Source organism: Nipponia nippon, unplaced genomic scaffold (genome assembly GCF_047370975.1).
Source record: "Nipponia nippon isolate SJK-2023a ecotype South Korea unplaced genomic scaffold, ASM4737097v1 scaffold_64, whole genome shotgun sequence".
NCBI lineage: Eukaryota > Metazoa > Chordata > Aves > Pelecaniformes > Threskiornithidae > Nipponia > Nipponia nippon.
Genome location: NW_028262385.1, coordinates 355,809 through 383,568, shown reverse-complemented (window position 1 = coordinate 383,568; position 27,760 = coordinate 355,809). Strand labels below are relative to the sequence as shown.

The 27,760-nt window shown below is 53.3% G+C and overlaps 3 protein-coding genes across 3 annotated transcripts; 2 read left to right on the top strand and 1 right to left on the bottom strand.

Annotated features, from left to right (window-relative positions):
• Positions 1–8,329: 8,329 nt before the first annotated feature.
• Positions 8,330–9,259, bottom strand: LOC148051207 (olfactory receptor 14A16-like). Its single transcript, XM_087738314.1, has one exon. The coding sequence runs from the start codon at positions 9,257–9,259 to the stop codon at positions 8,330–8,332; it is 930 nt and encodes a 309-aa protein (XP_087594440.1).
• A 6,601-nt stretch (positions 9,260–15,860) lies between these two features.
• Positions 15,861–16,790, top strand: LOC148051206 (olfactory receptor 14A16-like). The gene has a single exon (XM_087738317.1). The coding sequence runs from the start codon at positions 15,861–15,863 to the stop codon at positions 16,788–16,790; it is 930 nt and encodes a 309-aa protein (XP_087594443.1).
• Positions 16,791–26,803: 10,013 nt separating this feature from the next.
• LOC148051205 (olfactory receptor 14C36-like) lies at positions 26,804–27,760 on the top strand. The gene has a single exon (XM_087738295.1). The coding sequence runs from the start codon at positions 26,804–26,806 to the stop codon at positions 27,758–27,760; it is 957 nt and encodes a 318-aa protein (XP_087594421.1).

Below are 27,760 nucleotides of genomic sequence, written 5' to 3'. Positions count from 1 at the left end.
AGCAGTGTCTCAATCCAGGAAAATGAAGAGAGGGCTTGGGCACCTTGGTCCCATGGAAACACCTCCAGGGCAGCGCCCTCCAGGTCAGGGCCAGAGCAGGCACTCAGCACCCCCACCCCTTGCCCCACACCACCACCGTTACTGCCAGGGAGCCCAAGAGCAGGAAGAAGAGCAGCACAAGCAGGTGGAGGAACAAAGAAAAACCCTGTGACTCTCCTCCTAAAGGGAAGCAAGGAGAGGAGAGGCAGCCGGGCACTCAGGAAAGCCTTCTCCTCACCCAGCAGGGCACAGCACCTCCCGGTTAGCAAAAGCCCAGGGCAGTCGCTCTCAGCCCCTTTGCGCTGCAGAGGGAAGCGGCCCCGTGTCAGGGGAGACGCCCCTCTGCTGTGCCAGAGCTCTGGCTGCAGAGGAGGCACCTCCTGCCCTGGACCACACAGCCTTGAGGGCAGAGGCTGTGCTGGTTGGGAGACGAGAGCAGGGGTCTTGCGCAGAGGAAGGTGTCTGCACTGGAGGGGATGACAGGGAGCTTTCCAAAGTCTCCCTCCCATGACATTGCTGGTTGGAGTTTCCTACAACACCCTGCCCATGTGTTTGCAGCCTGGAGCTATCCCTGGTGGGAACTGTTTTCTCCCTCCAAGTTTTCCCTGTCAGGGATCACAGACCCCATCACCCACTCCTGTCTGCTCAGCTCTGACCTGAAGAAACCTCCCAGTTCCAGGCACTCTCTAGAGGTACTCCCCGTTTGCAGGCAGTGAGGAGCAGGGCAGACAAACCCTGATGAGGCCAGCAAAGGTGATGCTGGTGCTCTCTGGAGGTAGAGGAGGGGATGGAAGCAGTTGATTTGCCTCCCACCAGACCTCCTGATCTCTCAGGGTGGCAACTCAGGACTCTCAGTCTCCCTCTCCAAACGCAGCAGCGTCTTTCCCCTTTTTCCAGAAACAGCAGGAAACGGAAAGCACAGCCTCAGGAAAGGTCTTTACCTTCAAGGGATCCCCTGCCTTGCTCTTCCTCTGGAAAAAGCTCTGGCTGCACACCCGGCCTTCACCCCTTCACCCTTGTCTACCATGAGTCCCTGGGCTGACAGAGCCCGTAGGCTGTAGGCTGTGATAGCTTTAGGAGACCCTTCCAGGAACGGCAGCTGCATTGCCCTGCACCAAGAGACTTACCGTGACAAGGGCTGGAAAGGTTTCTTCCCTTGCAGCTCTCCTCTCTCCTCCCACTCCAGGCTGCCTTTAATCTCTCTCTGCCCTACTCCTTTTCCCAAATCCCTGCCACGCTTGGCAGAGGAGTTGCTCCTTGGCCGAGCTGTCTCTCTGCACTGCTGCCTGCTTCCCAGGAGCTCCCTCCATCCCAGGAGCCTGTCTCAGCCCAGGAGGAGGGGACCTGCCCAAGACGTCACTTGCTCTGCCCCCCACCCCACTCGGTGCTCCCTCCAGGTGTCCCTGGGGCTCTCCAGGAACCTCCTTGGAAGGAGACTGAAGGAATCACCGATGCTGCCTGTCTCACCTCCGCAGAGACGTTGCTTTGCAGCAGTGCCCTTTCTCCTCTCCAAGACACAGTTAGGTCCGAGAATCCCCCTTCCTTGGCCCATCATGAGACAGGACACCTGGACACTGGCAGGGAGGCATCTCCTTTACCCATGCTGAGAGAAGGCAATCAGCTGAGGCAATGGAGGCATCTCCTCCTGGAGTTGTAGTCCTGGGGCTGGAAGGGACCTCAGCTCCCTCCCGTGCCTGCCACAAACCCACAGGAGGTGAGATTCCTCTTGCTTCAGTCATGGTGTCTGCTAAAAATAGGCACCTGCACTCCTTTTCTGTGGTCCCATGGGCATTGATGGAGATGGAGACCAGGAGTTCAAACAAAAACACCTGGTGACATCTGAGGTGCCAGATGTTGTCCATGGTAATGGAGCAGTACTGAGAGATTAGGAAACATCTGGGGGCATCATCCTGCAGCCTGGTGAGGATGCCAGCTGAAATGACGGCAGATGCCCACATTTAGGACATCACCCCCTGTCCCTACTCACGCTGTTCAGGGCCGCCTAGAGAGGTGTCCAGCTGACCAAATGGAGTTCTGTGCCAGAGGGAGAGGGAAGTCTTTCTCTTTCTCCCCTCCTTTAGCTGTATTGACTAGCTGTCTGTTGCCTGTAACAAGAGTTGTCTCACACAGCCCCACAGAGCCTAACCTAATTCAGGGCAGCTGCTCATTGAATGGCCAAACACAGGCCTGTAGGGCTCTGTGAGACGCCAAGGCTCTCCACCAAAACTGCCTGTGGCTGGCAGGGACAGCACAGGACCTGCAGGAAGGCCATGTCCACTCAGAGCGGGTGCATGATAGACAGCCCAGGGACCATCTCAGATTCCTTTGGTGCTTGTGTGCAAGTGACTGATTGCCACCCCTGTCCCATCTCTATCCAGCAGATGCAAGGCACCGCATGAATAAGAAGCACATTGCACTGGGCTCTCCACTTGTGGGCCTATGTTCTCAGCTTCTTCTAGTTCTCCTCTGCCCCATCCTTTACTCACCCTCTTGACGATACAGTCTTCAAAGAGCCCAGTGAATTTCGAGTGTGCCTAGATCACAGGATGTCCACACCCAAGGACGCTTTCAGCAGCACCTTGTCCTTCCAGGAGATCAGTGCCTCTCTCCACCAAAGGCCCTGCAGGGCTGCAGAGACACCGCAGACAGCAATGCCCTCTCCTGCCAGGGCTGCCCAGCCCAGCCCTGTTTCTCTCGGACCTTGGGGACAGCAGGCATTGCTCTCTTTTGGGGCACCTCAAGTCTTTCTTACAATGCCGTCTGCCATCCACTCCAGCATGTCTCTGCCATGCAGCAAAGCTTTTGCGTACATGGGCTCTTGGGTGCTTGGTGTCCCTGTTCACCATGACAAGGCTGAGGTTGGCCTGGAGCCACAACTCGGGGGCTGCAGCCCACATGTGCAACACTCTCCTCTGACTGGGAACAGCCAGGAGGAGCTGGAGCCCCGAGGTCTGTCACAAGCTGTGACTTCTGAGGCCCAGTGGGACACCTCAGCCAGTTAGGGCAACATCATGATGGGAGATAAAGAACTGGTGATCAAGGGGAGGAGGTGGACAAGCTCTTACTTAAGCAACTCCAGGAGGTCTCCAGGTCAGTGACACGGGGCTCTTTCTGGGGATCTTTATGACCCTGACATTCATTGGAGGGGGAACACAGCACTGTGAAAACAGACCAATAGGTTTCTGGAGGCTGTTGGAGCAATTTCTTTGCAAAGCCACCAGCTGGACCAACAGAGATGATGCTCACCTGGATCAGGTCCTTGCAAACCATGAAGAGAGGTCAGGGACGTGAAAACGAGTGTCATCCTTGACTGTATTGACCATGAAAAAGGGGGGTGCAGCTCTTGAGCAGCCTGAGGAGGGAAAGGAGCAGAGTGTAGGTGTCAGACCTCAGAGGAGAAGACTTTGGCCTGTTCAGGGGGCTTTTAGTGGGGATCCTGTGGGCAGCAGTGAAGGGCAGCACAACTCAGTACAGCTTGTCTTTAACGAGAGAATCACCCACAAACAGCAGCATTGAGTACACAGCTGACAAGACCAACTTGGGTGAAGAGGGAACTCATGAGGAAACTCAACAGGTAATGGAAGCAGAGAGGAGGAGGGTGCAGAGACTCACTTCAGAAGGAGGAATTTAGAAGTAGGAGTGGCTTTTTCTTTTTTTTTAAGAACAATTTTGGAAACCAGGGTGGGTTGAGTTACAGGAGCACAGATGCCTGGTGTCACCCTCCATCTGCAGTTTCCATTGGAGGATCCAGGTCTCCCACGGCCCCTTGTGGTCACTCCCAGTCCCAGGTGAGTGTATCAGTGACCTCCTGAAGTGGCACTGGAGGCTTGTGGTCAGGAACTGAGCTCGGCCTGCAAAGATGAGGCAACTTTCTCAACATTTATGTAGTACGGGAACATTTTCATTGGCTGAAATGTTTGAATACTTTTCATAGAGAGAGAATGTTTTCCTGTGCTGCCATCATGAAACTCTCCAGGATGCTAATGGCTCTTGGGAGAAGAAACCTTGATCTTCCTGGCACTTGCTTGACCACTGTTCTGTGCAGTATGGAGTGTACAGAATCTCACTAATCTTCTACCTATTCCCACATGTCCTGATTCAACTGACCCTTTCTCAAGTCATCTTCTCCAGCAGATTGTCTGCACAGATGCCTTTTTGAGTGTCCATCTGGTTTTCTTCTTCCCGTTACTCTCCATTCCCTCAGACCCCTCCCAAGTACCCAGGTGCTGCTTGGAGCTTCAGGCAGTTGAAAGCTTGCTGCTCCTGTCTCCTGACTCTCTCTGTAGCCAGCTCCTTCATTGCCTTTCTCTCTGTCCTTTCCTACTAATCTCACTGCAGATTTTCCCCTCCAAAGAACAAGTGGGATTTAGTGGAGGCAACGTGGACTTCATGGACACCTGACGAATGGTTTTTATTCTTCACTGAACCACTCTTCCTTTTTTTGTTTTTGTTCTTGTTAACGAAGAGAAATGCTGTGTCTCTGTGCAGCCACTTCTCCAAGGAAAGCAGAAGGAAATGGAGGCTGAGACATTCAGCTCCAGCCTGAGTGGGAAAAGCTTCGAATTTTAACATGAGTGATGTGAGTTTTAGGTGACCGGTGAGAGAAATGGCAGGTTGGGGTGGGGTGGGTGGGATGAAGAGTGTCTCTAGAGTGTCTAACAGAAAGGGTCTGGCTTTTCCCACATGGTCATACTTCATCATGAGACCCTTGGGATCTATATGACTTGGAGATTGTCTATATTGTTTATTCTGTAAGCAGAAAAACAATGAAAATGCACAAATCTTTTTAAAATGTTATTTCTTTTTGACATCTTCTCATTTAGACTATACTCCTGAACTGTCCCTAATGAACCACACAAGAAGGGAGGCATTAAAGAAAACTGCAGAGTGCCATGGCATGTTAGGGTATCTGCATTTCCATGGGCCCTCTGCTGCCAAGTTCCTGAACTGCAGCTACCGGAAGGAGAATGAACAAGCTGCTGAAGAAGCCTTCAAAATCTGATTAAAATCTCCAGGACTCTGAGGGTGTCAGTGGGTTCCCTGAGGGCCATCACAGCTGAAGCCATGAAGGGAAGCAGGGGTGGAGGTACCGCTCCCCGGGGGCTGCCTTAAACTGGCAAGAGGTCAGCACTGGTTCCAGGTGACAAAGGCAATGGGCAGGTGGCTCTGCTGCCACGTCAGCCCTTGATGGGTTTCATCTAGAAGGATGGGCAAGCTCTGATCCCTGGCACCTGGGAAGGGAGATCCTTTTCCTCATGCATTGCTCAGGGCTCTTGATGGAGCAGTGTGATGTGGGGGTGGGTGATGACGAGTGCAGGACAACCCTAGGAACGCCTGGACTCTGTGGGGGAGCACTGAGGCCATGGGACTGTAAGGAAATGGTGTCCCCTCATGGCTCTTGGTGGCAGTGACAATGCCAAGGTGAGAGGAAAGAGATCTTTGTTGTGTTGGGGAAGTCCCAGCCCCACCAAGGCCCTTAGTCATCTCCAGCACGGGCTCTCCCATGCTGTCCCATGCCTTTAGCAGTTCTCCTGCAGACTTTGGCCACCCCCCAGATTCCCCACCTCACTGTGTACCTAGGCTTTACAAATGTCTTTTTGTCCTCCCTGCCTTTTGCTTCTAACACAAAGCTGTGGTTTTCTGGGGATTTGCCAAAGCTGTGAATCCCCAAGCAACACATCCAGCTGCTTTCAAAGCTAATGCTCCTCAGTCACCTAAGATATCCCAGCACTGTACTTACTTATCATAGAATCATAGAAAGAATCATAGAAGCATAGAATGGTTTGGGGCCATCTTCAGCTAGATCAGTTTTAAACTAAAAGAGGGGAGATTCAGACTAGATATAAGAACTTTTTTTCGATGACGGCAGTGAAACACTGGCACAGGTTGCCCACAGAGGCTGAGGAGCCCACAGAGGCTGAGGAGCCTCCATCCATGGAGGTATTGCAGACCCACCTAGACAAGGTCCTGAGCAACCTGCTCTAGCTGACCGTGTCGCAGCTGGGGGGTTGCACTTGAACTCCAGAGGTCCCTTCCAATCTCAACATCTCTGTCATTCTGTGAGTGTGAAGGAGAAAAGAAAGATGGAAAGAAATGAACAACACATAGCCTTGATGGCAAACACAGTGGGATCCTGTGGAGAGGGCCCACGCTGGAGCAGGGGAGCAATGTGAGGAGGAAGGAGTGGCAGGGATGTTCTGTGCTGACCATAGCCCCCATTCACCATCCCCCCAGCTCCTCTTGGGGTTGGGATGGGTAGAAGAATTGGGAGCAATGGAGTAATTTGAGCCTGGGAAGAAGGAGTGGGGTGGGGAAATGGTCCTGAATATTTTTGCTATGCTTTCTCTCTATCCGAATCTCTTCTAATTGGCAATAAATTCACTTGATCTTCCCCAAGTCAACTCTTCTTTGCCCATGACAGTAATGAGTAAGTGATCTCCCTGTCTTTATCTTGACCCATGAGCTAGTCCATCTTATCTTCTCCCTTTGTCCTTTTGAGCTGGGGGTGCAAGTGAGCAGCTGGGTGGGTGTCTGGCTGCTGGCCAAGGCTAACCCACTACAGGACCACCACAGCAGGACTGCTGTGTCCAGCCTGGGGCTCAGCAGCACAAGGAAGATCCTGACAGACTGAAGCAAGTCCTGCAGAGGCCGGAAGGATGGCTGGGGCCTGGAGCAGATAATGGACAAGGAGAGGCTGAGAGAGCTGGGTTTATAAGAAGTCCCTCAGAGCCAAACACCAAAGCAAGGACCCAGGCCAGCAGGGGAGATCTCAGTCAATGAAGATTTTCAAAATTGGTCGAGACAAACACCTGATTGAGCCGGAGCTGTCTGAGAAGAGGCTTGGCTGAGAGTCCAGCTCTTGCAAGAGCTGTGGGGTTTGGTGTGTAATGGCTGTCAGAACCTGCTTCCCTTTGTATTACTAATGGCAGTGGAGTTGGGTGTCACTGAGCCCCAGAGGAGGATGGGGGTGACCATGCAGCAAAGGTCCTTCCTGAAGGCTGGATTATTGTGCCCAGAGATGGAAATGGCCGGTGGGTGGGACTGGTCTGGGACAATTTTCCTGGGGCAGCTTTCCCAGGGTGTCCTGGAAACATGGCACAGACCAGGACCCTCTCTTCTGCACCTTGGATGCCTTGCTTCCTTCACCATGACACCTGGCTCTGCACTGGGAGTGCTGGCTGCCCCTACCCCGCACACTCACACACCTGAGCTCTGCACTGGTGGTTTTCTCTCCCGGGCTCTTTCCAGCCCAGCCCAGACCCTCCCCACCTCTCCCCACTCCCCTGCCCTCTCCCCAGCCCAGCCCAGCCCAGCCCAGCAGAGCAGCCCAGCCTGGGCTGGCTCCATGGCACTGCCCAGCGCAGGCTGCTGCAGAGCTCTGGGCACTCACCCCACAGCCCCAGCCCCTCTGAAGGCCACAGCAGCTGCTGGGGGGCAGACAGCGGGGTTCAGGCTCCCCATCAGCCCCACAGCTCATGCTGGCCACAAGGGCATGAGGAAACAGAGGCTAGGCACTCGCTGCTCTCCTGAATTCATCTTGTAGGTGATCCTCAAGCCTCACTGAACTTGCTCCCTCCTCTGCTCGCACCAGCCCCACTCCCCAGGGCAGCACCAGAGTCCTGGCCCTGGGGGTCCTCAGGCAGCTCCTGCAGCTCTCCACTCTCCCTTCCCAGTGTCTTTAGGGTTCCCAGTGACCCCCATGAAACTGCAGAGTCCTCGATTTAGTGCTGTAGTGTGTATTCCTCGATTTAGTGCTTTACTTTTGCGGGACTTCACCTCTGAGGGTGTTTCACCTTCTGAGTCTCCATTCATTCCAACCCCAGGGCACGTGGTGAGTCCCATCCTCTCCTGACCCCTCCAAATTCATTTACACAGAGTCGGGTACATGCCATCTGTCCAGTCATGCATGAAGCAACCTGAGGAGATAATGGGGAGCTGATGGACCATCTCCACTGCATTGAACACCAAGAAGAGAGCCTTTAAAAGCAGAACACTTGGTCCAGTGGAAACCAACCTTACCATGAGCTTATTCCCAAAACCACTGAGAACACAAGGAGAACAGAAACTTTAAAAGACCAATTCCTTGGACATTTTCTTGGCATTGCACCCAAGAGATCCCCTTTAACTGAAGAGCTCCTATCTGACAGGCCAGACACAACAGGATCAAAACTCCACAGGAGTAGGAACCCAGAAAATTATCTCTAAGTAGAATTATCACAAAAGAAAAAAGCAGACTAATGGCCTAAGATAAACTCTAGGAAATGTGGAGAGGAGGGGAGGCAGGTTATTGTCAGTGAAACAGCACCCATTGGATCAGTTTCCATAAGGCATCCCTGAGGTCCTGGTTCCTCATGCTGTAGATGAGGGGGTTCACTGCTGGAGGCACCACTGAGTACAGCACTGCCACCACCAGGTCCAGCAAAGGGGAGGAGATGGAGGGGGGCTTCAAGTGGGCGAACACTACAGTGCTCAAAAACACAGAGACCACGGCCAGGTGAGGGAGGCACGTGGAAAAGGCTTTGTGGCGTCCCTGCTCAGAGGGGATCCTCAGCACAGCCCTGAAGATCTGCACATAGGACACCACAATGAAAACAAAACACCCAAAGCCCACAAAGACACTAACCACAAGAAGCCCAGCTTCCCTGAGGTAGGCATCTGAGCAGGAGAGCTTGAGGATGTGGGGGATTTCACAGAAGAACTGGTCCACAGCATTGCCTTGGCAGAGGGGTATGGAAAATGTACTGGCAGTGTGCAGGAGAGCATAGAGGAAGCCAGTGCCCCAGGCAGCTGCTGCCATGTGGACACAAGCTCTGCTGCCCAGGAGGGTCCCGTAGTGCAGGGGTGTGCAGATGGCAACGTAGCGGTCATAGGCCATGACAGTGAGGAGATACAATTCTGCTGACATCAAAAAGACAAACATAAAGACTTCGGCAGCACATCCCAAGTACGAGATGGCCCTGTTGTTCCAAAGGGAACTGGCCATGGCTTTGGGGACAGTGGTGGAGATGGAGCCCAGGTCAAGAACAGAGAGGTTGAGGAGGAAGAAGTACATGGGGGTGTGGAGGCGGTGGTCACAGGTTACAGCAGTGATGATGAGGCCATTGCCCAGGAGGGCAGCCAGGTAGATGGCCAGGAAGAGCCAGAAGTGCAAGAGCTGCAGCTCCCGTGTGTCTGTGAATGCCAGGAGGAGGAAGTAGGTGATGGAGCTGCTGTTGGACATTGTGTCCATCTGCTCATGAGGATCTGTTCAAGGAGGTAAAGGAAGGGAGAAGTTAGGGCTGACTGCTTTGAGAAAAATCTACTCACTTTCTTATAGAAGCCCCTCCAAACTGCCTTTCACTTTTCGGGAAGAGCTTTGGTGAGCTGTGGTTGGTGCTGGCTGAGGGTGCCCCAGGGAGCAGCAGGCTCTGCTGGGGGCTCTGCAGGACTCAGTCCTGCCCTACACAAGTAGGTAAACAGGTACACGGGCTGATCTCAGATTAAATCCAATCCTGATATCAAAGAGCTTTTCAGCATTGTGGCTCCCAATTCACCTGACTGCAGAGCAGAGCTGTGGGCAGTTTGGGTTGTGCCTTCTGCTCTAGTTGCCCCAGCACAGCTGAGGAGTGGTTGCAATGAAGCAATGCCTGGCATTTCTGCTGCACTGCAAGGGAAACCTTGTGGGTGCTGAGCTTGGGCACAGGGACTGTCCCTTAGTGCAGAGTGAGGACAGCCGCTCTGTGCATCAGCCCTGCTCTCAGCTGCCCTGTGCTGGCAGCTCTTCCACCTGGAGAACTATCGCACTCGGGTGTTCTCCCCAAAAGAAAGAGGTCACTGCTGGGAGCAGAGGAATCCAGTTTCACATGCAGTGCAGATCTCCAGCCCCCTCACCCCACCTCATCGTACCTGAGGAGGATCTCAACTCTGCCCTCCCAACCAGGGACACAGAGGGCTCATGACAGCTGCCCACATGCGGCCGACCAGCAGCATTTCAATGGCGTTAGCACCGAGGTGTCTTCTCCATGGGGCTCCTGCATAACACAGAGATGCCCTGGGAGAGCTGTGCCCTACGGGAGGGCAGCCTGCAGCCCAGCAGGACCTCCCAAGGACAGAGTCAACTGTCCTGAATTTGTTACGTCCTGAAGGGAGGGTGAGATCCGTGCCAGCCGCACACACTGCAGTACCCAGAGCCGCACAGGTGAACAGGGTGCGAGCTGGATGCTTTTCCTCCATGGCCATATGTGCGTGACAGCACACGCAGCGTTGGTGTCTGAGCTGTACTTGAATCCTCACCCCTCACACCAGTGAGTGTAACAGTAAGAAGAAGGGTGGGAAGGAGAAGAGGAGAACATGCCAAAGGAGTCATTCAAGCTGCTCTTAGATTTTCTTACAAGAAACCACCTCTTTTCCTCATCTCTACAGTCAGAGAGAAAGGATGTTCTCATGAGAACTCCTTGCTGCACTGTTAGGTACAGACAAGGCCTCGCAGGAGGCGTAAGGGCTGGTACTGAGTGGGAGCTGCCTGCAGGCCCCTTGGGACAATGAGCTGCTGAGGTTGCCCTGCGGCCAAGGGATCTGTGCAGCACAGCACAGGCGTGAAGGCCAGGCTGTACGTGCAGCGCAGCACAGCTTGCTGTCCAATGGTCTTCTGGTCAGGATCACTGCTCAGGTTTCCCTGTGAGAAGTCTGCGCTCCACCCTGGTGCCACAGCTGAGCTGCTGCGGCCAAACCGTGCACAGCCAGGAGGAGGTGGGTCGCAGGCAGGAGCAGCTGGACCCCCGTGGCTTGGCACACAGCTGTGATGGTTTGGGATGAAATGAGATGTGGTGGGACAGCTTGCTCATGTGGGGTTCTGCAGTGGAGGAAAACAGGCTCTGCTGGAGAGATGGGCAGAGAGGATGAGTCTGGGGGATGCTCCCTGTGTTGAGGGGATGCCCCTGTTTTTCTCCTCCTGTGGAGGATGACAACCAGCAGTGGATGGGGATTCATTCAAGGGTTCCTTGAGTAAACTCAAGCACCATTACAGAAATGGAGAGGGGTCATTTGAGCAGATCCCTGAACACAAGTATTGGCGTGCCATGACCCCTGAGATTCCACTTTTTGGTCCAGAGGAATATGATGCCCCTTGAGAAGTCCTGGAATATCTCCTGACCCATGTGGTGGTTTAGGCTGGAGAAGAATGAAAACAACACCTCTTACTGGAGTAATTTCACCTTTGATGCTGACGGACAGGGCAGATGGAGGCACTCCAGACCTTCCAGGCACTCTGTGGAAGGGTTAGGTCTTCAGAGATGCCAAATGGAGATAACGGTGTTGTGTCAGTGTCCACCATAGAAAAATTTGCCTTGCTTTATCCATTTCAACAGTTTGGGATCTGCCCCTTGACATTTTTTGGTAAAACAATGAACTCTTCACACACACACACGTCAAAGGAGGATGAAAGACAGACAGCAGAATTGAATTAAGGGCAACATTGTCTGACAGGTATTACCATGAAATAGTAAGAAAGGGTTAGCAATGAGAGAAGAAGCACTGTTCTAAAAATTTCATGCCAGAATCTAAATACTCTTAAGTTACAGCTATCTTGTGAATTCAGAATGAATGACAAAAATAAAATGAAAGAAATTAAATTTATCATCCTCAAGAAGAAATTTTAGAGCATGGTACTGTTACTGCTTTTAATGAAAACAGAAATAAGTCCGTAATGTGGCCACTAAGCCCCCAGCCAGCCACTCACTCACTCCCCTCTCCTGAGGGGTTGGGAGAGCATTGGAATGGCAAAGTGAGAAGAACTCATGGGTCAAGATGAGGAGTCTTGAACAGGTAAAGCAAAAGCTGTGCCCACAAGCAAAGCAAAATCAGGAATACATTCGCTCCTTCCCATTGGCAGGCAGGTGTTTAGTCATTTCCAGGAAAGCAGGGCTCCATCACGAGTAACAATTACCTGGGAAGAGAAATGCCAAAACGTCGTCCTCCTTCTTCCCCCAGCTTTTATTGCTGAGCATGATGTCATATGGTGTGGGACATCCCTTTGGTCAGTTGGGGTCGGCTGTCCTGGCAGTTTCCCCTCCTAACTTCTAGCCAAAACCCCAGCCCACTCATTGGAAGGACAGCGTGAGAAACATAGAATAGCTAAAAAGATTTTGGTCAGAAATCCTAGACGTGGAACCCTACGGGCTGCTGTGAAGACAATAAGCTCCCTCCCAGCCAGCCAGGGTAGGCTGGCCTTTTTGGAAGGTGTGAAAATGAGAACAGTGAAGAATTTGAGAGGGGGGGAAAAGGGAAGCAGTAAATTAAAGATGAGGCCGGGGATGGCATCGGGACTGTTTGGGGTGCCTGTGCTGCTGCCTTCTACCTGATGTGAATTATTTCCACAGTCAGAGGGAACCTGAGGGCTTTCCCTCATGTTGAGGACACAGAGCTGTGAGGAATGAGAATGTCATTCAGACTGGAAGGGACCTGGCTAGATATCTGTAGAAAACATCCTTCTCAACACAGGATCACACAAGATTGCTCATGGTTTTATCCAGATGGGTCTGAGAAACTTCCAGGGATGGAGGCAGCGCACACGCTCTGGGAAATGGCTTCCCATGTCTGGCTGTCCTCACATTGCAAAAGTTTCTCCCTATCTTGAGCCTGACCCCCTCGTGTTCCAGCTCGTTGCCTCCTGTGCTCCTGCCTTGCACCACAGTGTCTTCTTGGGAACCTCACCATAGGCAATGCAAGTCTCTTCCATCCTCCCCGCAAAGCCCTCCATTCTCCAGGGTGAACAAGCCCAGATCCCTCAGCCTCTCCTAACAGGACCAGTGCTCCAACCTGGGCCATCTCTGTGGCCCGCCACTGAAATTTGCGGATCCTCCAGCTTGCCGATGTCTCTCTGGCATTGCAGGGAACCAAAACCTGGGACGCCACCATACCTTGGCAGTTTATTCCATCAGTATCACAGCTCTGTCTCTGACATTAACGGCTCCCACTCATCCTGTCTGTGCTCCTGGCTGACGGCACGGGCACACATTTGGACTGAAGCAACAAAGCTGTGGGACCCAGCAAACTCATATTTGCCGTAAAGAAACCTGGTACCAAGTGTCCAAGAACCCGTCTGTGCAAAAGCAGAGATGGCATGGGCAAAAGAGAGCTGCATGTCTTACTAGCCCCAGGTCTAAGGACCCAGGATGAAATGCCTAAATTCACTCAACCAAACACATCCTACCACCTTGGAGAAATTAGATCCTTCCCTGGCACCTTCCTGGGTGTCCTCTCTAAGGATGGGACAAAAAAAGTAATTCTCATGCCCAACTATTTTTCTAATAGGAGTAATGACACTGCAGGGGAGAAGCTGAGGGAGGGAACATGAGTGATGCCTTCAGCCTGTTTCCCAGCAGGTTCCCCTGCAGCCCCAGGGACACCTGGAGGGAGCCCAGAGGGGCAGAGAAAGTGGTGCCTTGGGCTGGGCCTCTGCTGCTGAGCTGGGCTGGGCTCCTGGCATGGAGGGAGCTGCTCGCAAGTGGGCAGCACTGCAGAGAGACAGCTCTGCCCAGGAGCAGCTCCTCTGCAAAGCGCAGCAGGGCTGATGGCACTGTCTGCAAGTGCTGAGAGGAGAGGAGTGAGGCAGGTAGACTGTAAGGCAGTGTGGAGTGGGAGGATGCTGAGAGCTCACTGCATGGGAGAGATCTTCACAGCCCTCTACATGGTAAGTCTCTGGTTGCAGGACAATGTAACTGGTGTTGCTGGAGGGATCTCCAAAGGCTGCTACATCCCACAGCCTGTGGGATTTTCAGGAGGACTTTCACAGTTTCTGTAATGTAGAGGAGGAGGACGTGCTGCAGAGGAGGACTTGCCTGCTGCACTATCAGAAAGAAAAGGCCACCTTCCGGGGTTTCGGTGTGCACCTCTGTGTGCCCAGGGCTGTCCTTCAGAGCAGGGTCACTGCACCCCAGGGGACTGTGTGCTGGGGCAGGGACTCTGCTCTCTGACCGGGTCAGCACTCAGCCTGCCCGCGGAGTTTTCCACGGCACTTTGGGGAAAAGCCCTCTGGAAGGAGGGACGCCAGGCAGGGCAGGAACCTTCTGCTGTCCAGAGGGTGCAGCGTGGGTCAGGGCTGCTCAGACTTCTACATCACTCAGAGGATATTTGCACAGGTTCGTTGTAAAGATGGATGTCAAGACAAGGGACTACCTGAAAGGGAAAAAATCTCTGCTTTGAGTGGTGTTCTCTTGGTTGGCTAGCTGGGCAGTGGGAAATGGGAATTTATTTCTCTGTCTGGAGTAGGCAATGAGGACCCAGTTCTTGCTAGGACTTGTCTGAGCTGCTCCTTAGCCCCTGCACACCCAGAGATGCCCCTGGGCAGTGCCCTGCTGCCAGGAGGTGCCTGCAAGGCAGAGCTGAGCACACAGCACCTGGGATGGGCTCTGAGCATGGAGAGGGAGGACACTTGGGGACAGACAAACAAGTACTGGCCAAGAGCTCCAGGCTGCAGAGCCGTGGGAAGGAAGGGAGACCTGCTGCCAGCAATGCTGTAGGAGGAGGGATTCAGGCATCTCCCTGCCACCCCCTGCAGTGCAGGTGCTTCCCATGGAGCAACCCCCTGGTCTCCTCACTCACACAGCAGAGCCTCTGCCCTTAATGTCATGGGGACTTGGCCATGAGTTTTCTTCCAAGCAGCTGATGACCACAGAGGAGAAAAACTCAACTGTGTGACTGTGTCTCCCTCTCCTGCCCTCCTTGGCAGGGCTCCTTTGGCATGTTCTCCTCTTCTCCCTGCCGCCCTTGTTCTTACTGTTACACTCACTAGTGTGGGGGGTGAGGGTTCAAGTGCAGCTCAGACACCAACGCTGCGTGTGCTGTCATGCACATATGGCAATGGAGGAAAAGCATCCAGGTCGCACCCTGTTCACCTGTGGGGCTCTGGGTACTGCAGTGTGTGCGGCTGGCACGGATCTCACCCTCCCTTCAGGACGTAACAAATGCAGGACAGTTGACTCTGTCCCTGGGAGGTCCTGCTGGGCTGCAGGCTGCCCTCCCGTAGGGCACAGCTCTCCCAGGGCATCTCTGTGTTTTGCAGGAGCCCCATGGAGAAGACACCTCGGTGCTAAGGCCATTGAAATGCTGCTGGGATGCTGCATGCGGGCAGCTGTAATGAGCCCTCTGTGTCCCTGGTTGGGAGGGCAGAGTTGAGATCCTCCTCAGGTACGATGGGATGGGGTGAGGGGTTTGGAGATCTGCACTGCATGTGAAACTGGATTCCTTTGCTCCCAGCACTGGCCTCTTTCTTCTGGGGGGAACACCCGAGTCCTCCAGGTGGAAGAGCTGCCAGCACAGGGCAGCTGAGAGCAGGGCTGATGGACAGAGCGGCTGTCCTCACTCTGCACTAAGGGACAGTCCCTGTGCCCAAGCTCAGCACCCACAAGGTTTCCCTTGCAGTGCAGCAGAAATGACAGGCATTGCTGCATTCCAACCGCTCCTCAGCTGTGCTGGGGCAACTAGAGCAGAAGGCACAACCCAAACTGCCCACAGCTCTGCTCTGCAGTCAGGTGAAGTGGGAGCCACAATGCTGAAAAGCTCTTTGATATCAGGATTGGATTTAATCTGAGATCACCCCGAGTTCCTATTTACCTGTTGCTGTAGGGCAGGACTGAGTCCTGCAGAGCCCCCAGCAGAGCCTGCTGCTCCCTGGGGCACCCTCAGCCAGCACCAACCACAGCTCACCAAAGCTCTTCCCGAAAAGTGAAAGGCTCTTTGGAGGCTTCATATAAGAAAGTGAGTAGATTTTCCTGAAAGCACTCAGCCCTAACTTCTCCCTTCCTTTACCTCCTTGAACAGATCCTCATGAGCAGATGGACACAATGTCCAACAGCAGCTCCATCACCCACTTCGTCCTCCTGGCATTCACAGACACACGGGAGCTGCAGCTCTTGCACCTCTGGCTCTTCCTGGCCATCTACCTGGCTGCCCTCCTGGGCAATGGCCTCATCATCACTGCTGTAACCTGTGACCACCGCCTCCACACCCCCATGTACTTCTTCCTCCTCAACCTCTCTGTTCTTGACCTGGGCTCCATCTCCACCACTGTCCCCAAAGCCATGGCCAGTTCTCTTTGGAACAACAGGGCCATCTCGCACTTGGGATGTGCTGCCGAAGTCTTTATGTTTGTCTTTTTGATGTCAGCAGAATTGTATCTCCTCACTGTCATGGCCTATGACCGCTACGTTGCCATCTGCACACCCCTGCACTACGGGACCCTCCTGGGCAGCAGAGCTTGTGTCCACATGGCAGCAGCTGCCTGGGGCACTGGCTTCCTCTATGCTCTCCTGCACACTGCCAGTACATTTTCCATACCCCTCTGCCAAGGCAATGCTGTGGACCAGTTCTTCTGTGAAATCCCCCACATCCTCAAGCTCTCCTGCTCAGATGCCTACCTCAGGGAAGCTGGGCTTCTTGTGGTTAGTGTCTTTGTGGGCTTTGGGTGTTTTGTTTTCATTGTGGTGTCCTATGTGCAGATCTTCAGGGCTGTGCTGAGGATCCCCTCTGAGCAGGGACGCCACAAAGCCTTTTCCACGTGCCTCCCTCACCTGGCCGTGGTCTCTGTGTTTTTGAGCACTGTAGTGTTCGCCCACTTGAAGCCCCCCTCCATCTCCTCCCCTTTGCTGGACCTGGTGGTGGCAGTGCTGTACTCAGTGGTGCCTCCAGCAGTGAACCCCCTCATCTACAGCATGAGGAACCAGGACCTCAGGGATGCCTTATGGAAACTGATCCAATGGGTGCTGTTTCACTGACAATAACCTGCCTCCCCTCCTCTCCACATTTCCTAGAGTTTATCTTAGGCCATTAGTCTGCTTTTTTCTTTTGTGATAATTCTACTTAGAGATAATTTTCTGGGTTCCTACTCCTGTGGAGTTTTGATCCTGTTGTGTCTGGCCTGTCAGATAGGAGCTCTTCAGTTAAAGGGGATCTCTTGGGTGCAATGCCAAGAAAATGTCCAAGGAATTGGTCTTTTAAAGTTTCTGTTCTCCTTGTGTTCTCAGTGGTTTTGGGAATAAGCTCATGGTAAGGTTGGTTTCCACTGGACCAAGTGTTCTGCTTTTAAAGGCTCTCTTCTTGGTGTTCAATGCAGTGGAGATGGTCCATCAGCTCCCCATTATCTCCTCAGGTTGCTTCATGCATGACTGGACAGATGGCATGTACCCGACTCTGTGTAAATGAATTTGGAGGGGTCAGGAGAGGATGGGACTCACCACGTGCCCTGGGGTTGGAATGAATGGAGACTCAGAAGGTGAAACACCCTCAGAGGTGAAGTCCCGCAAAAGTAAAGCACTAAATCGAGGAATACACACTACAGCACTAAATCGAGGACTCTGCAGTTTCATGGGGGTCACTGGGAACCCTAAAGACACTGGGAAGGGAGAGTGGAGAGCTGCAGGAGCTGCCTGAGGACCCCCAGGGCCAGGACTCTGGTGCTGCCCTGGGGAGTGGGGCTGGTGCGAGCAGAGGAGGGAGCAAGTTCAGTGAGGCTTGAGGATCACCTACAAGATGAATTCAGGAGAGCAGCGAGTGCCTAGCCTCTGTTTCCTCATGCCCTTGTGGCCAGCATGAGCTGTGGGGCTGATGGGGAGCCTGAACCCCGCTGTCTGCCCCCCAGCAGCTGCTGTGGCCTTCAGAGGGGCTGGGGCTGTGGGGTGAGTGCCCAGAGCTCTGCAGCAGCCTGCGCTGGGCAGTGCCATGGAGCCAGCCCAGGCTGGGCTGCTCTGCTGGGCTGGGCTGGGCTGGGCTGGGGAGAGGGCAGGGGAGTGGGGAGAGGTGGGGAGGGTCTGGGCTGGGCTGGAAAGAGCCCGGGAGAGAAAACCACCAGTGCAGAGCTAAGGTGTGTGAGTGTGCAGGGTAGGGGCAGCCAGCACTCCCAGTGCAGAGCCAGGTGTCATGGTGAAGGAAGCAAGGCATCCAAGGTGCAGAAGAGAGGGTCCTGGTCTGTGCCATGTTTCCAGGACACCCTGGGAAAGCTGCCCCAGGAAAATTGTCCCAGACCAGTCCCACCCACCGGCCATTTCCATCTCTGGGCACAATAATCCAGCCTTCAGGAAGGACCTTTGCTGCATGGTCACCCCCATCCTCCTCTGGGGCTCAGTGACACCCAACTCCACTGCCATTAGTAATACAAAGGGAAGCAGGTTCTGACAGCCATTACACACCAAACCCCACAGCTCTTGCAAGAGCTGGACTCTCAGCCAAGCCTCTTCTCAGACAGCTCCGGCTCAATCAGGCGTTTTTCTCGACCAATTTTGAAAATCTCCATTAAAAGAGATTTTACCAGGTGGCCTGGGTCTTTGCTCTGGTGTTCGGCTCTGAGGGATTTCTGATAAACCCAGCTCTCTCAGCCTCTCCTTGTCCATTATCTGCTCCAGGCCCCAGCCATCCTTCTGGCCTCTGCAGGACTTGCTTCAGTCTGTCAGGATCTTCCTTGTGCTGCTGAGCCCCAGGCTGGACACAGCAGTCCTGCTGTGGTGGTCCTGTAGTGGGTTAGCCTTGGCCAGCAGCCAGACACCCACCCAGCTGCTCACTTGCACCCCCAGCTCAAAAGGACAAAGGGAGAAGATAAGATGGACTAGCTCATGGGTCAAGATAAAGACAGGGAGATCACTTACTCATTACTGTCATGGGCAAAGAAGAGTTGACTTGGGGAAGACCAAGTGAATTTATTGCAAATTAAAATTGATTCAGATAGAGAGAAAGCATAGCAAAAATATTCAAGACCATTTCCCCACCCCACTCCTTCTTCCCAGGCTCAAATTACTCCATTGCTCCCAATTCTTCTACCCATCCCAACCCCAAGAGGAGCTGCGGGGATGGTGAATGTGGGTTATGGTCAGCACAGACCATCTCTGCCACTCCTTCCTCCTCACACTTCTCCCCTGCTCCAGAGTGGGCCCTCCCCACAGGATCCCACTGTGTTTGCCCTCAGGGCTATGTGCTGTTCATTTCTTTCCATCTTACTTTTCTCCTTCACACTCACAGAATGACAGAGATGTTGAGATTGGAAGGGACCTCTGGAGTTCATCAAGTGCAACTCCCCAGCTGAGACGCGGTCAGCTAGAGCAGGTTGCTCAGGACCTTGTCTAGGTGGGTCTGGAATACCTCCATGGACGGAGGCTCCTCAGCCTCTCTGGGCAACCTGTTCCAGTGTTTCACCACCCTGACAGTGAAAAAGTGTTATCTTGGGTTCAGAGGGAATGTCATGTGTTTTTATCTGTGTCCATCACCCTTTGTCTTGTCAGTGGGAACTACTGAGAAGAATTTGGCTCCCTTGTCCTCATTCCTTCCCATCAGATATTTATGCACATTCATAATATCCCCCAAGCAATGTTTTCTCCTGGAAAATTAGTGAAAAATTTATTTTTTTTTCTAATTTTTCTCTGGAGTACTCCATACAGGATAGACATGGACCTGTCGGAGCTGGTACAGGGAAGGCCACAAAAGTGACCAGAGGGATGGAACCCTTCTGCTATGAGGAAAGGCTGAGAGAGTTGGCGTTGTTCAGCCTGGAGAAGTGAAGGCTCTGTGACTGCTGCCTTTCAGTAATTAAGGGGGGTTTATATGAACAATGGGGACAGACTTTTTAGCAGGGCCTGTAGTGATAGGACAAGGGGTGATGGTTTTAAACTAAAAGAGAGGAGATTCAGACTACATATAAGGACTTTTGTATGACGAGGGCAGTGAAACACTGGCACAGGTTGCCCGGAGAGGTGGTAGATGCCCCATCCCTGGAACCATTCAAGGTAAGGTTGGATGGGGCTCTGAGTAACCTGATCTAGTTGAAAATGGCCCTGCTCACTGCAGGGGGGGTTGGACTAGATGATCTTTAACTGTCCCTTCCAATCCAAACCATTCTATGCTTCTATGATTCTTTCTATGATTCTATGATAAGTACGGTGCTGGGATATCTTAGGTGACTGAGGAGCATTAGCTTTGAAAGAAGCTGGATGTGTTGCCTGGGGATTCACAGCTTTGGCAAATCCCTGCAAAACCACAGCTTTGTGTTCGAAGCAAAAGGCAGGGAGGACAAAAAGACATTTGTAAAGCCTAGGTACACAGTGAGGTGGGGAATCTGGGGGGGTGGCCAAAGTCTGCAGGAGAACTGCTGCAGGCATGGGACAGCTTGGGAGAGCCCATGGTGGAGATGACTGAGGGCCTTGGTGGGTCTGGGACTTGCCCAACACAACCAAGGTCTCTCTCCTCTCAGCTATCAATATTGTCACTGCCACCAAGAGCCACACGGGGACACCATTTCCTTACAGCCCCATGGCCTCGGTGCCTCCTCATCCCCCCATAGAGTCCAGGCACTCCTAGGGTTGTCCTGCACTTGTCATCACACACCCCCACATCACACTGCTCCATCAAGAGCCCTGAGCAATGCATGAGGAAAAGGATCTCCCTTCCCAGGTGCCAGGGATCAGAGCTTGCCCATCCTTCTGGATGAAACCCATCAAGGGCTGACGTGGCAGCAGAGCCACCTGCCCATTGCCTTTGTCACCTGGAACCAGTGCTGACCTCTTGCCAGTTTAAGGCAGCCCCCGGGGAGCGGTACCTCCACCCCTGCTTCCCTTCATGGCTTCAGCTGTGATGGCCCTCAGGGGGCCCACTGACACCCTCAGAGTCCTGGAGATTTTAATCACCTTTTAAAGGCTTCTTCAGTGGCTTGTTCAATCTCCTTCCGGTAGCTGCAGTTCAGGAACTTGGCACCAGAGTGCTCATGGAAATGCAGATACCCTAACATGCCATAGAGCTCTGCAGTTTTCTTTAATGCCTCCCTTCTTGTGTGGTTCATTAGGGAGAGTTCAGGAGTAGAGTCTAAATGAGAAGGTGTCAAAAAGAAATAACATTTTAAAAAGATTTATGCGTTTTTATTATTTTTCTGCTTACAGAATAAACAATATAGACAATCTCCGAGTCATATTGATCCCGAGGGTCTCATGATGAAGTATGAACATGTGGGAAAAGCCAGACCCTTTCTGTCAGACACTCTAGAGACACTCTTCATCCCACCCACCCCACCCCAACCTGCCCTTTCTCTCACCAGTCACCTGAAACTCACATCACTCATGTTAAAATTCGAAGCTTTTCCCACTCAGGCTGGAGCTGAATGTCTCAGCCTCCATTTCCTTCTGCTTTCCTTGGAGAAGTGGCTGCACAGAGACACAGCATTTCTTTTAGTTAACAAGAACAAAAACAAAAAAGGAAGAGTGGTTCAGTGAAGAATAAAAACCATTCGTCAGCTGTCCATGAAGTCCACGTTGCCTCCGCTAAATCCCACTTGTTCTTTGGAGGGGAAAATCTGCAGTGAGATTAGTAGGAAAGGACAGAGACAAAGGCAATGAAGGAGCTGGCTACAGAGACAGTCAGGAGACAGGAGCAGCAAGCTTTCACCTGCCTGAAGCTCCAAGCAGCACCTGGGTACTTGGGAGGGGTCTGAGGGAATGGAGAGTCACGGGAGGTAGAAAACCAGATGGACACTTAAAAAGACATCTGTGCAGACAGTCTGCTGGAGAAGATGTCTTGAGAAAGGGTCCGTTGAATCAGGAGACGCGGAAATACCTAGAAGATTAGTGAGATTCAGTACGCTCCATACTGGACAGAGCAGTGGTCAAGCAAGTGCCGGGAAGATCAAGGTTTCTCCTCCCGAGAGCAGTACACATCCTGGAGAGTTTCATGATGGCAGCACATGAAAACATTCTCTCTCTATGAAAAGTATTCAAACATTTCAGCTGATGAAAATGTTCCCGTACTACATACATGTTGAGAAAATGTCCTCATCTTTGCAGGCCAAGCTCAGTTCCTGACCACAAGCCTCCAGTGCCACTTCAGGAGGTCCTGGTGTGCCTGATACACTCACCTGGGACTGGGAGTGACCACAAGGGGCCGTGGGAGACCTGGATCCTCCAATGGAAACTGCAGATGGAGGGTGACACCAGGCATCTGTGCTCCTGTAACTCAACCCACCCTGGTTTCCAAAATTGTTCTTAAAAAAAAAGAAAAAGCCACTCCTACTTCTAAATTCCTCCTTCTGAAGTGAGTCTCTGCACCCTCCTCCTCTCTGCTTCCATTACCTGTTGAGTTTCCTCATGAGTTCCCTCTTCACCCAAGTTGGTCTTGTCAGCTGTGTACTCAATGCTGCTGTTTGTGGGTGATTCTCTCGTTAAAGACAAGCTGTACTGAGTTGTGCTGCCCTTCACTGCTGCCCACAGGATCCCCACTAAAAGCCCCCTGAACAGGCCAAAGTCTTCTCCTCTGAGGTCTGACACCTACACTCTGCTCCTTTCCCTCCTCAGGCTGCTCAAGAGCTGCACCCCCCTTTTTCATGGTCAATACAGTCAAGGATGACACTCGTTTTCACGTCCCTGACCTCTCTTCATGGTTTGCAAGGACCTGATCCAGGTGAGCATCATCTGTGCTATGGTCCAGCTGGTAGCTTTGCAAAGAAATTGCTCCAATACCCTCCAGAAACCTAGTGGTCTGTTTTCACAGTGCTCTGTTCCCCCTCCAATGAATGTCAGGGTCATTAAAGTCCCCACAGAGAGACCCATGTCACTGATCTGGAGACCTCCTGGAGTTGCTTAAGTAAGAACTTGTCCACCTCCTCCCCTTGATCACCAGTTCTTTTTCTCCCACCACAATGTCACCCTAACTGGCCTCTGCTCCGATCCTCGCCCACAAGGGCTCACCCAACCTGTTGACTTTCCCAGCAAGGAGCTCCCGACATCCAAGCAACACCTTCGCACAGAAAGTATTCCTCTTCTCATGCTCCCAGCCTGTGTCTCGTGAAGAACCTTTATCCATCCATTGCAGCACGCCAGCTGTGGGAGGTGTCCCACTGTGCCTCAGAAGTCACAGCTTGTGACAGACCTCGGGGCTCCAGCTCCTCCTGCCTGTTCCCAGTCAGAGGAGAGTGTTGCACATGTGGGCTGCAGCCCGTGAGTTGTGGCTCCAGGCCAACCTCAGCCTTGTCATGGTGAACAGGGACACCAAGCACCCAAGAGCCCATGTACGCAAAAGCTTTGCTGCATGGCAGAGACATGCTGGAGTGGATGGCAGACAGCATTGTAAGAAAGACTTGAGGTGCCCCAAAAGAGAGCAATGCCTGCTGTCCCCAAGGTCCGAGAGAAACAGGGCTGGGCTGGGCAGCCCTGGCAGGAGAGGGCATTGCTGTCTGCGGTGTCTCTGCAGCCCTGCAGGGCCTTTGGTGGAGAGAGGCACTGATCTCCTGGAAGGACAAGGTGCTGCTGAAAGCGTCCTTGGGTGTGGACATCCTGTGATCTAGGCACACTCGAAATTCACTGGGCTCTTTGAAGACTGTATCGTCAAGAGGGTGAGTAAAGGATGGGGCAGAGGAGAACTAGAAGAAGCTGAGAACATAGGCCCACAAGTGGAGAGCCCAGTGCAATGTGCTTCTTATTCATGCGGTGCCTTGCATCTGCTGGATAGAGATGGGACAGGGCTGGCCTCACTGCAGGGGTGGCAATCAGTCACTTGCACACAAGCACTGAAGGAATCTGAGATGGTGCCTGGGGTGTCTGTCACACACCCGCTCGGAGTGGACATGCCTTTCCTGTAGGTCCTGTGCTGTCCCTGCCAGCCACAGGCAGTTTTGGTGGAGAGCCTTGGTGTGTCACAGAGCCCTACAGGCCTGTGTTTGGCCATTCAATGAGCAGCTGCCCTGAATTAGGTTAGGCTCTGTGGGGATGTGTGAGACACCTCGTGTTACAGGCAACAGACAGCTAGTCAATACAGCTAAAGGAGGGGAGAAAGAGAAAGACTTCCCTCTCCCTCTGGCACAGAACTCCATTTGGTCAGCTGGACACCTCTCTAGGCGGCCCTGAACAGCGTGAGTAGGGACAGGGGGTGATGTCCTAAATGTGGGCATCTGGCGTCATTTCAGCTGGCATCCTCACCAGGCTGCAGGATGATGCCCCCAGATGTTTCCCAATCTCTCAGTAGTGCTCCATTACCGTGGACAACATCTGGCACCTCAGATGTCACCAGGTGTTTGTGTGTGAACTCCTGGTCTCCATCTCCATCAATGCCCATGGGACCACAGAAAAGGAGTGCAGGTGCCTATTTTTAGCAGACACCATGACTGAAGAAAGAGGAATCTCATGTCCTGTGGGTTTGTGGCAGGCACAGGAGGGAGCTGAGGTCCCTTCCAGCTGCAGGACTACAACTCCAGGAGGAGATGCCTCCATTGACTCAGCTAATTGTCTTCTCTCAGCATGGGTATAGGAGATGCCTCCCTGCCAGTGCCCAGGTGTCCTCTCTCATGATGGGCCAAGGAAGGGGGATTCTCAGACCTAACTGTGTCTCGGAGAGGAGAAAGGGCACTGCTACAAAGAAACGTCTCTGCGGAGGTGAGACAGGCAGCATCGGTGATTCCTTCAGTCTCTTTCCAAGGAGGTTCCTGGAGAGCCCCAGGGACACCTGGAGGGAGCGCCGAGTGGGGTGGGGGGCAGAGCAAGTGACGTCTTGGGCAGGTCCCCTCCTCCAGGGCTGAGACAGGCTCCTGGGATGGAGGGAGCTCATGGGAAGCAGGCGGCAGTGCAGAGAGACAGCTCAGCCAAGAAGCAACTCCTCTGCCAAGCGCAGCAGGGCTCTGGGAAAAGGAGTAGGGCAGAGAGAGATTAAAGGCAGCCTGGAGTGGGGGGAGAGAGGAGAGCTGCAAGGGAAGAAACCTTTACAGCCTTTGTCACGGTAAGTTTCTTGGTGCAGGGCAATGCAGCTGCAGTTCCTGGAAGAATCTCCTAAAGCTATCATAGCCTACAGGGTCTGTCAGGAGGACTCCCAGTCCAGGGGCTGATGGTAGACAAGGGTGAAGGGGTGAAGGCAGGGTGTGCAGCCAGAGCTGCCCAGGGCATTTCAGAGGGGACTTTTGCAGAGGAAGAGCAAGGCAGGGGATCCCTTGAAGGTAAAGACCTTTCCTGAGGCTGTGCTTTCAGTTTCCTGCTGTTTCAGGAAAAAGGGGAAAGGCGCTGCTACCTTTGGAGAGGGAGACTGAGAGTCCTGAGCTGCGACCCTGAGAGATCAGTAGGTCTGGTGGGAGGCAAGTCAACTGCTTCCATCCCCTCCTCTACCTCCAGAGAGCACCAGCATCACCTTTGCTGGCCTCAGCAGGGTTTGTCTGACCTGCTCCTTACTGCCTGCAAATGGGCAGTACCTCTAGAGAGTGCCTGCAACTGGATGGTTTCTTCAGGTCAGAGCTGAGCAGACAGGAGTGGGTGATGGGGTCTGTGATCCCTGACAGGGAAAACTTGGAGGGAGAAAACAGTTCCCACCAGGGATAGCTCCAGGCTGCAAACACATGGGCAGAGTGTTGTAGGAAACTCCAACCAGCAATGTCATGGGAGGGAGACTTTGGAAAGCTCCCTGTCATCCCCTCCAATGCAGACACCTTCCTCTGAGCAAGACCCCTGCTCTCGTCTCCCACCCAGCACAGCCTCTGCCCTCAAGGCTGCGTGGTCCAGGGCAGGAGGTGCCTCCTCTGCAGCCAGAGCTCTGGCACAGCAGAGGGGCGTCTCCCCTGACAGGGGGCCGCTTCCCTCTGCAGCGCAAAGGGGCTGAGAGCAACTGCCCTGGGCTTTTGCTAACCGGGAGGTGCTGTGCCCTGCTGGGTGAGGAGAAGGCTTTCCTGAGTGCCCGGCTGCCTCTCCTCTCCTTGTTTCCCTTAGGAGGAGAGTCACAGGGTTTTTCTTTGTTCCTCCACCTGCTTGTGCTGCTCTTCTTCCTGCTCTTGGGCTCCCTGGCAGTAACGGTGGTGGTGTGGGGCAAGGGGTGGGGGTGCTGAGTGCCTGCTCTGGCCCTGACCTGGAGGGCGCTGCCCTGGAGGTGTTTCCATGGGACCAAGGTGCCCAAGCCCTCTCTTCATTTTCCTGGCTTGAGACCCTGCTTCCCTTCGCAGACATCACCTTCAGACACCTGATCAGGCTGGACAGGGAGTCCTGCGGGGCTGTGAGCATCACTCCAGAAGGGCACAGCTCTCCTGTAGGACCTTGGTGATGTCTGAGAGCACTTGATCTACTCAAACAAAGCAGCATCCTTGTCCTGTCCTCTTCATCATACTCCGCAGAGCTGTGCTGGAAAGGAGAGGTGTTTTGAAATCTGCACCTTGAACAGGACCCCTCTGCTCCCAGTACAGACCAGTGGCTTTTTCAGAGCAACCTCTGTGTGCAGTCCTCCTCCAGCTGGGAGTGGTGCAAGCACAGAGCAGCTGGGCACCAGGCTGATGGACAGAGCAGCCCTCCTGGATGGGAGCACTGACGCAGGTTTACACTGAGAGCAATGGGGCAATGGGGGAATTTTACCCTTTCCAGTATATATGTCCCAAGTGGGATGGGGGTGTCTGAATACTAAAACACAGTGTAATGAGATGCATTTGCTGCACCTCATCTCCCACCTTCCTCTGTGGAAGAAAGCGTCCTTTGGAGCTTTCACCCTCTGCTCTAGTGCAGCACAGGGAACTCCTCCCCAGGAAGCCTCCCTCCAAACACCCTGGGCTGTTGCTGCCTCCATGGGTCATTGCTGTAAAGCAGGGCTGACCCTCAAGGAGCCACTGGGGAGAGGGCACGGCTCTGCACAGCACACTCAGCCAGCACAAAGCAGAGCTGAAGCCTCGGAGCTGCATAACACTCCCCCAGGAATGAAAAACTCCCTTAGGTATTTCACAATGAAGGAATCAAATTTTGCTCAGAGAACCTTCTCTGAATTTTTCTGGTTTATCTCCTTTGGCAGTTTCCATGCCCAGAAGTAGCAGATGTCCAATGGCAGCTCCATGAACGAGTTCCTCCTCCTGGCATTCACAGACATACGGGAGCTGCAGCTCTTGCACTTCTGGCTCTTCCTGGCCATCTACCTGGCTGCCCTCCTGGGCAATGGCCTCATCATCACTGCCATAGTCTGTGACCACCGCCTCCACACCCCCATGTACTTCTTCCTCCTCAACCTCTCTGTTCTTGACCTGGGCTGCATCTCCACCACTGTCCCCAAAGCCATGGCCAATTCCCTCTGGGACACCAGGGACATCTCCTACGCAGGATGTGCTGCCCAGCTCTTTCTGTTTGTCTTTTTGATTTCAGCAGAGTATTGTCTCCTCACCATCATGGCCTACGACCGCTACGTGGCCATCTGCAAACCCCTGCACTACGGGACCCTCCTGGGCAGCAGAGCTTCTGTCCACATGGCAGCAGCTGCCTGGGGCACTGGGTTCCTCTATGGTCTCCTGCACACAGCCAATACATTTTCACTCCCCCTCTGCCAAGGCAATGCTGTGGACCAGTTCTTCTGTGAAATCCCTCAGATTCTCAAGCTCTCCTGCTCAGATGCCTACCTCAGGGAGGTGGGGCTTCTTATGGTTAGTCTCTTAGTAGCATTTGGTTGTTTTGTTTTCATTGTGCTGTCCTATGTGCAGATCTTGAGGGTCGTGCTGAGGATCCCCTCTGAGCAGGGACGCCACAAAGCCTTTTCCACGTGCCTCCCTCACCTGGCCGTGGTCTCCCTGTTAGTCAGCACTGGCATATTTGCCTACCTGAAGCCTCCCTCCATCTCCTCCCCATCCCTGGACCTGGTAACGGCAGTGCTCTACTCGGTGGTGCCTCCAGCAGTGAACCCCCTCATCTACAGCATGAGGAACCAGGAGCTCAAGTGTGCCATGTGGAAACTGATAACTGGATGTTTTTCTGGAGCAATAAACTGCCCATCGTCTTCTTCATAG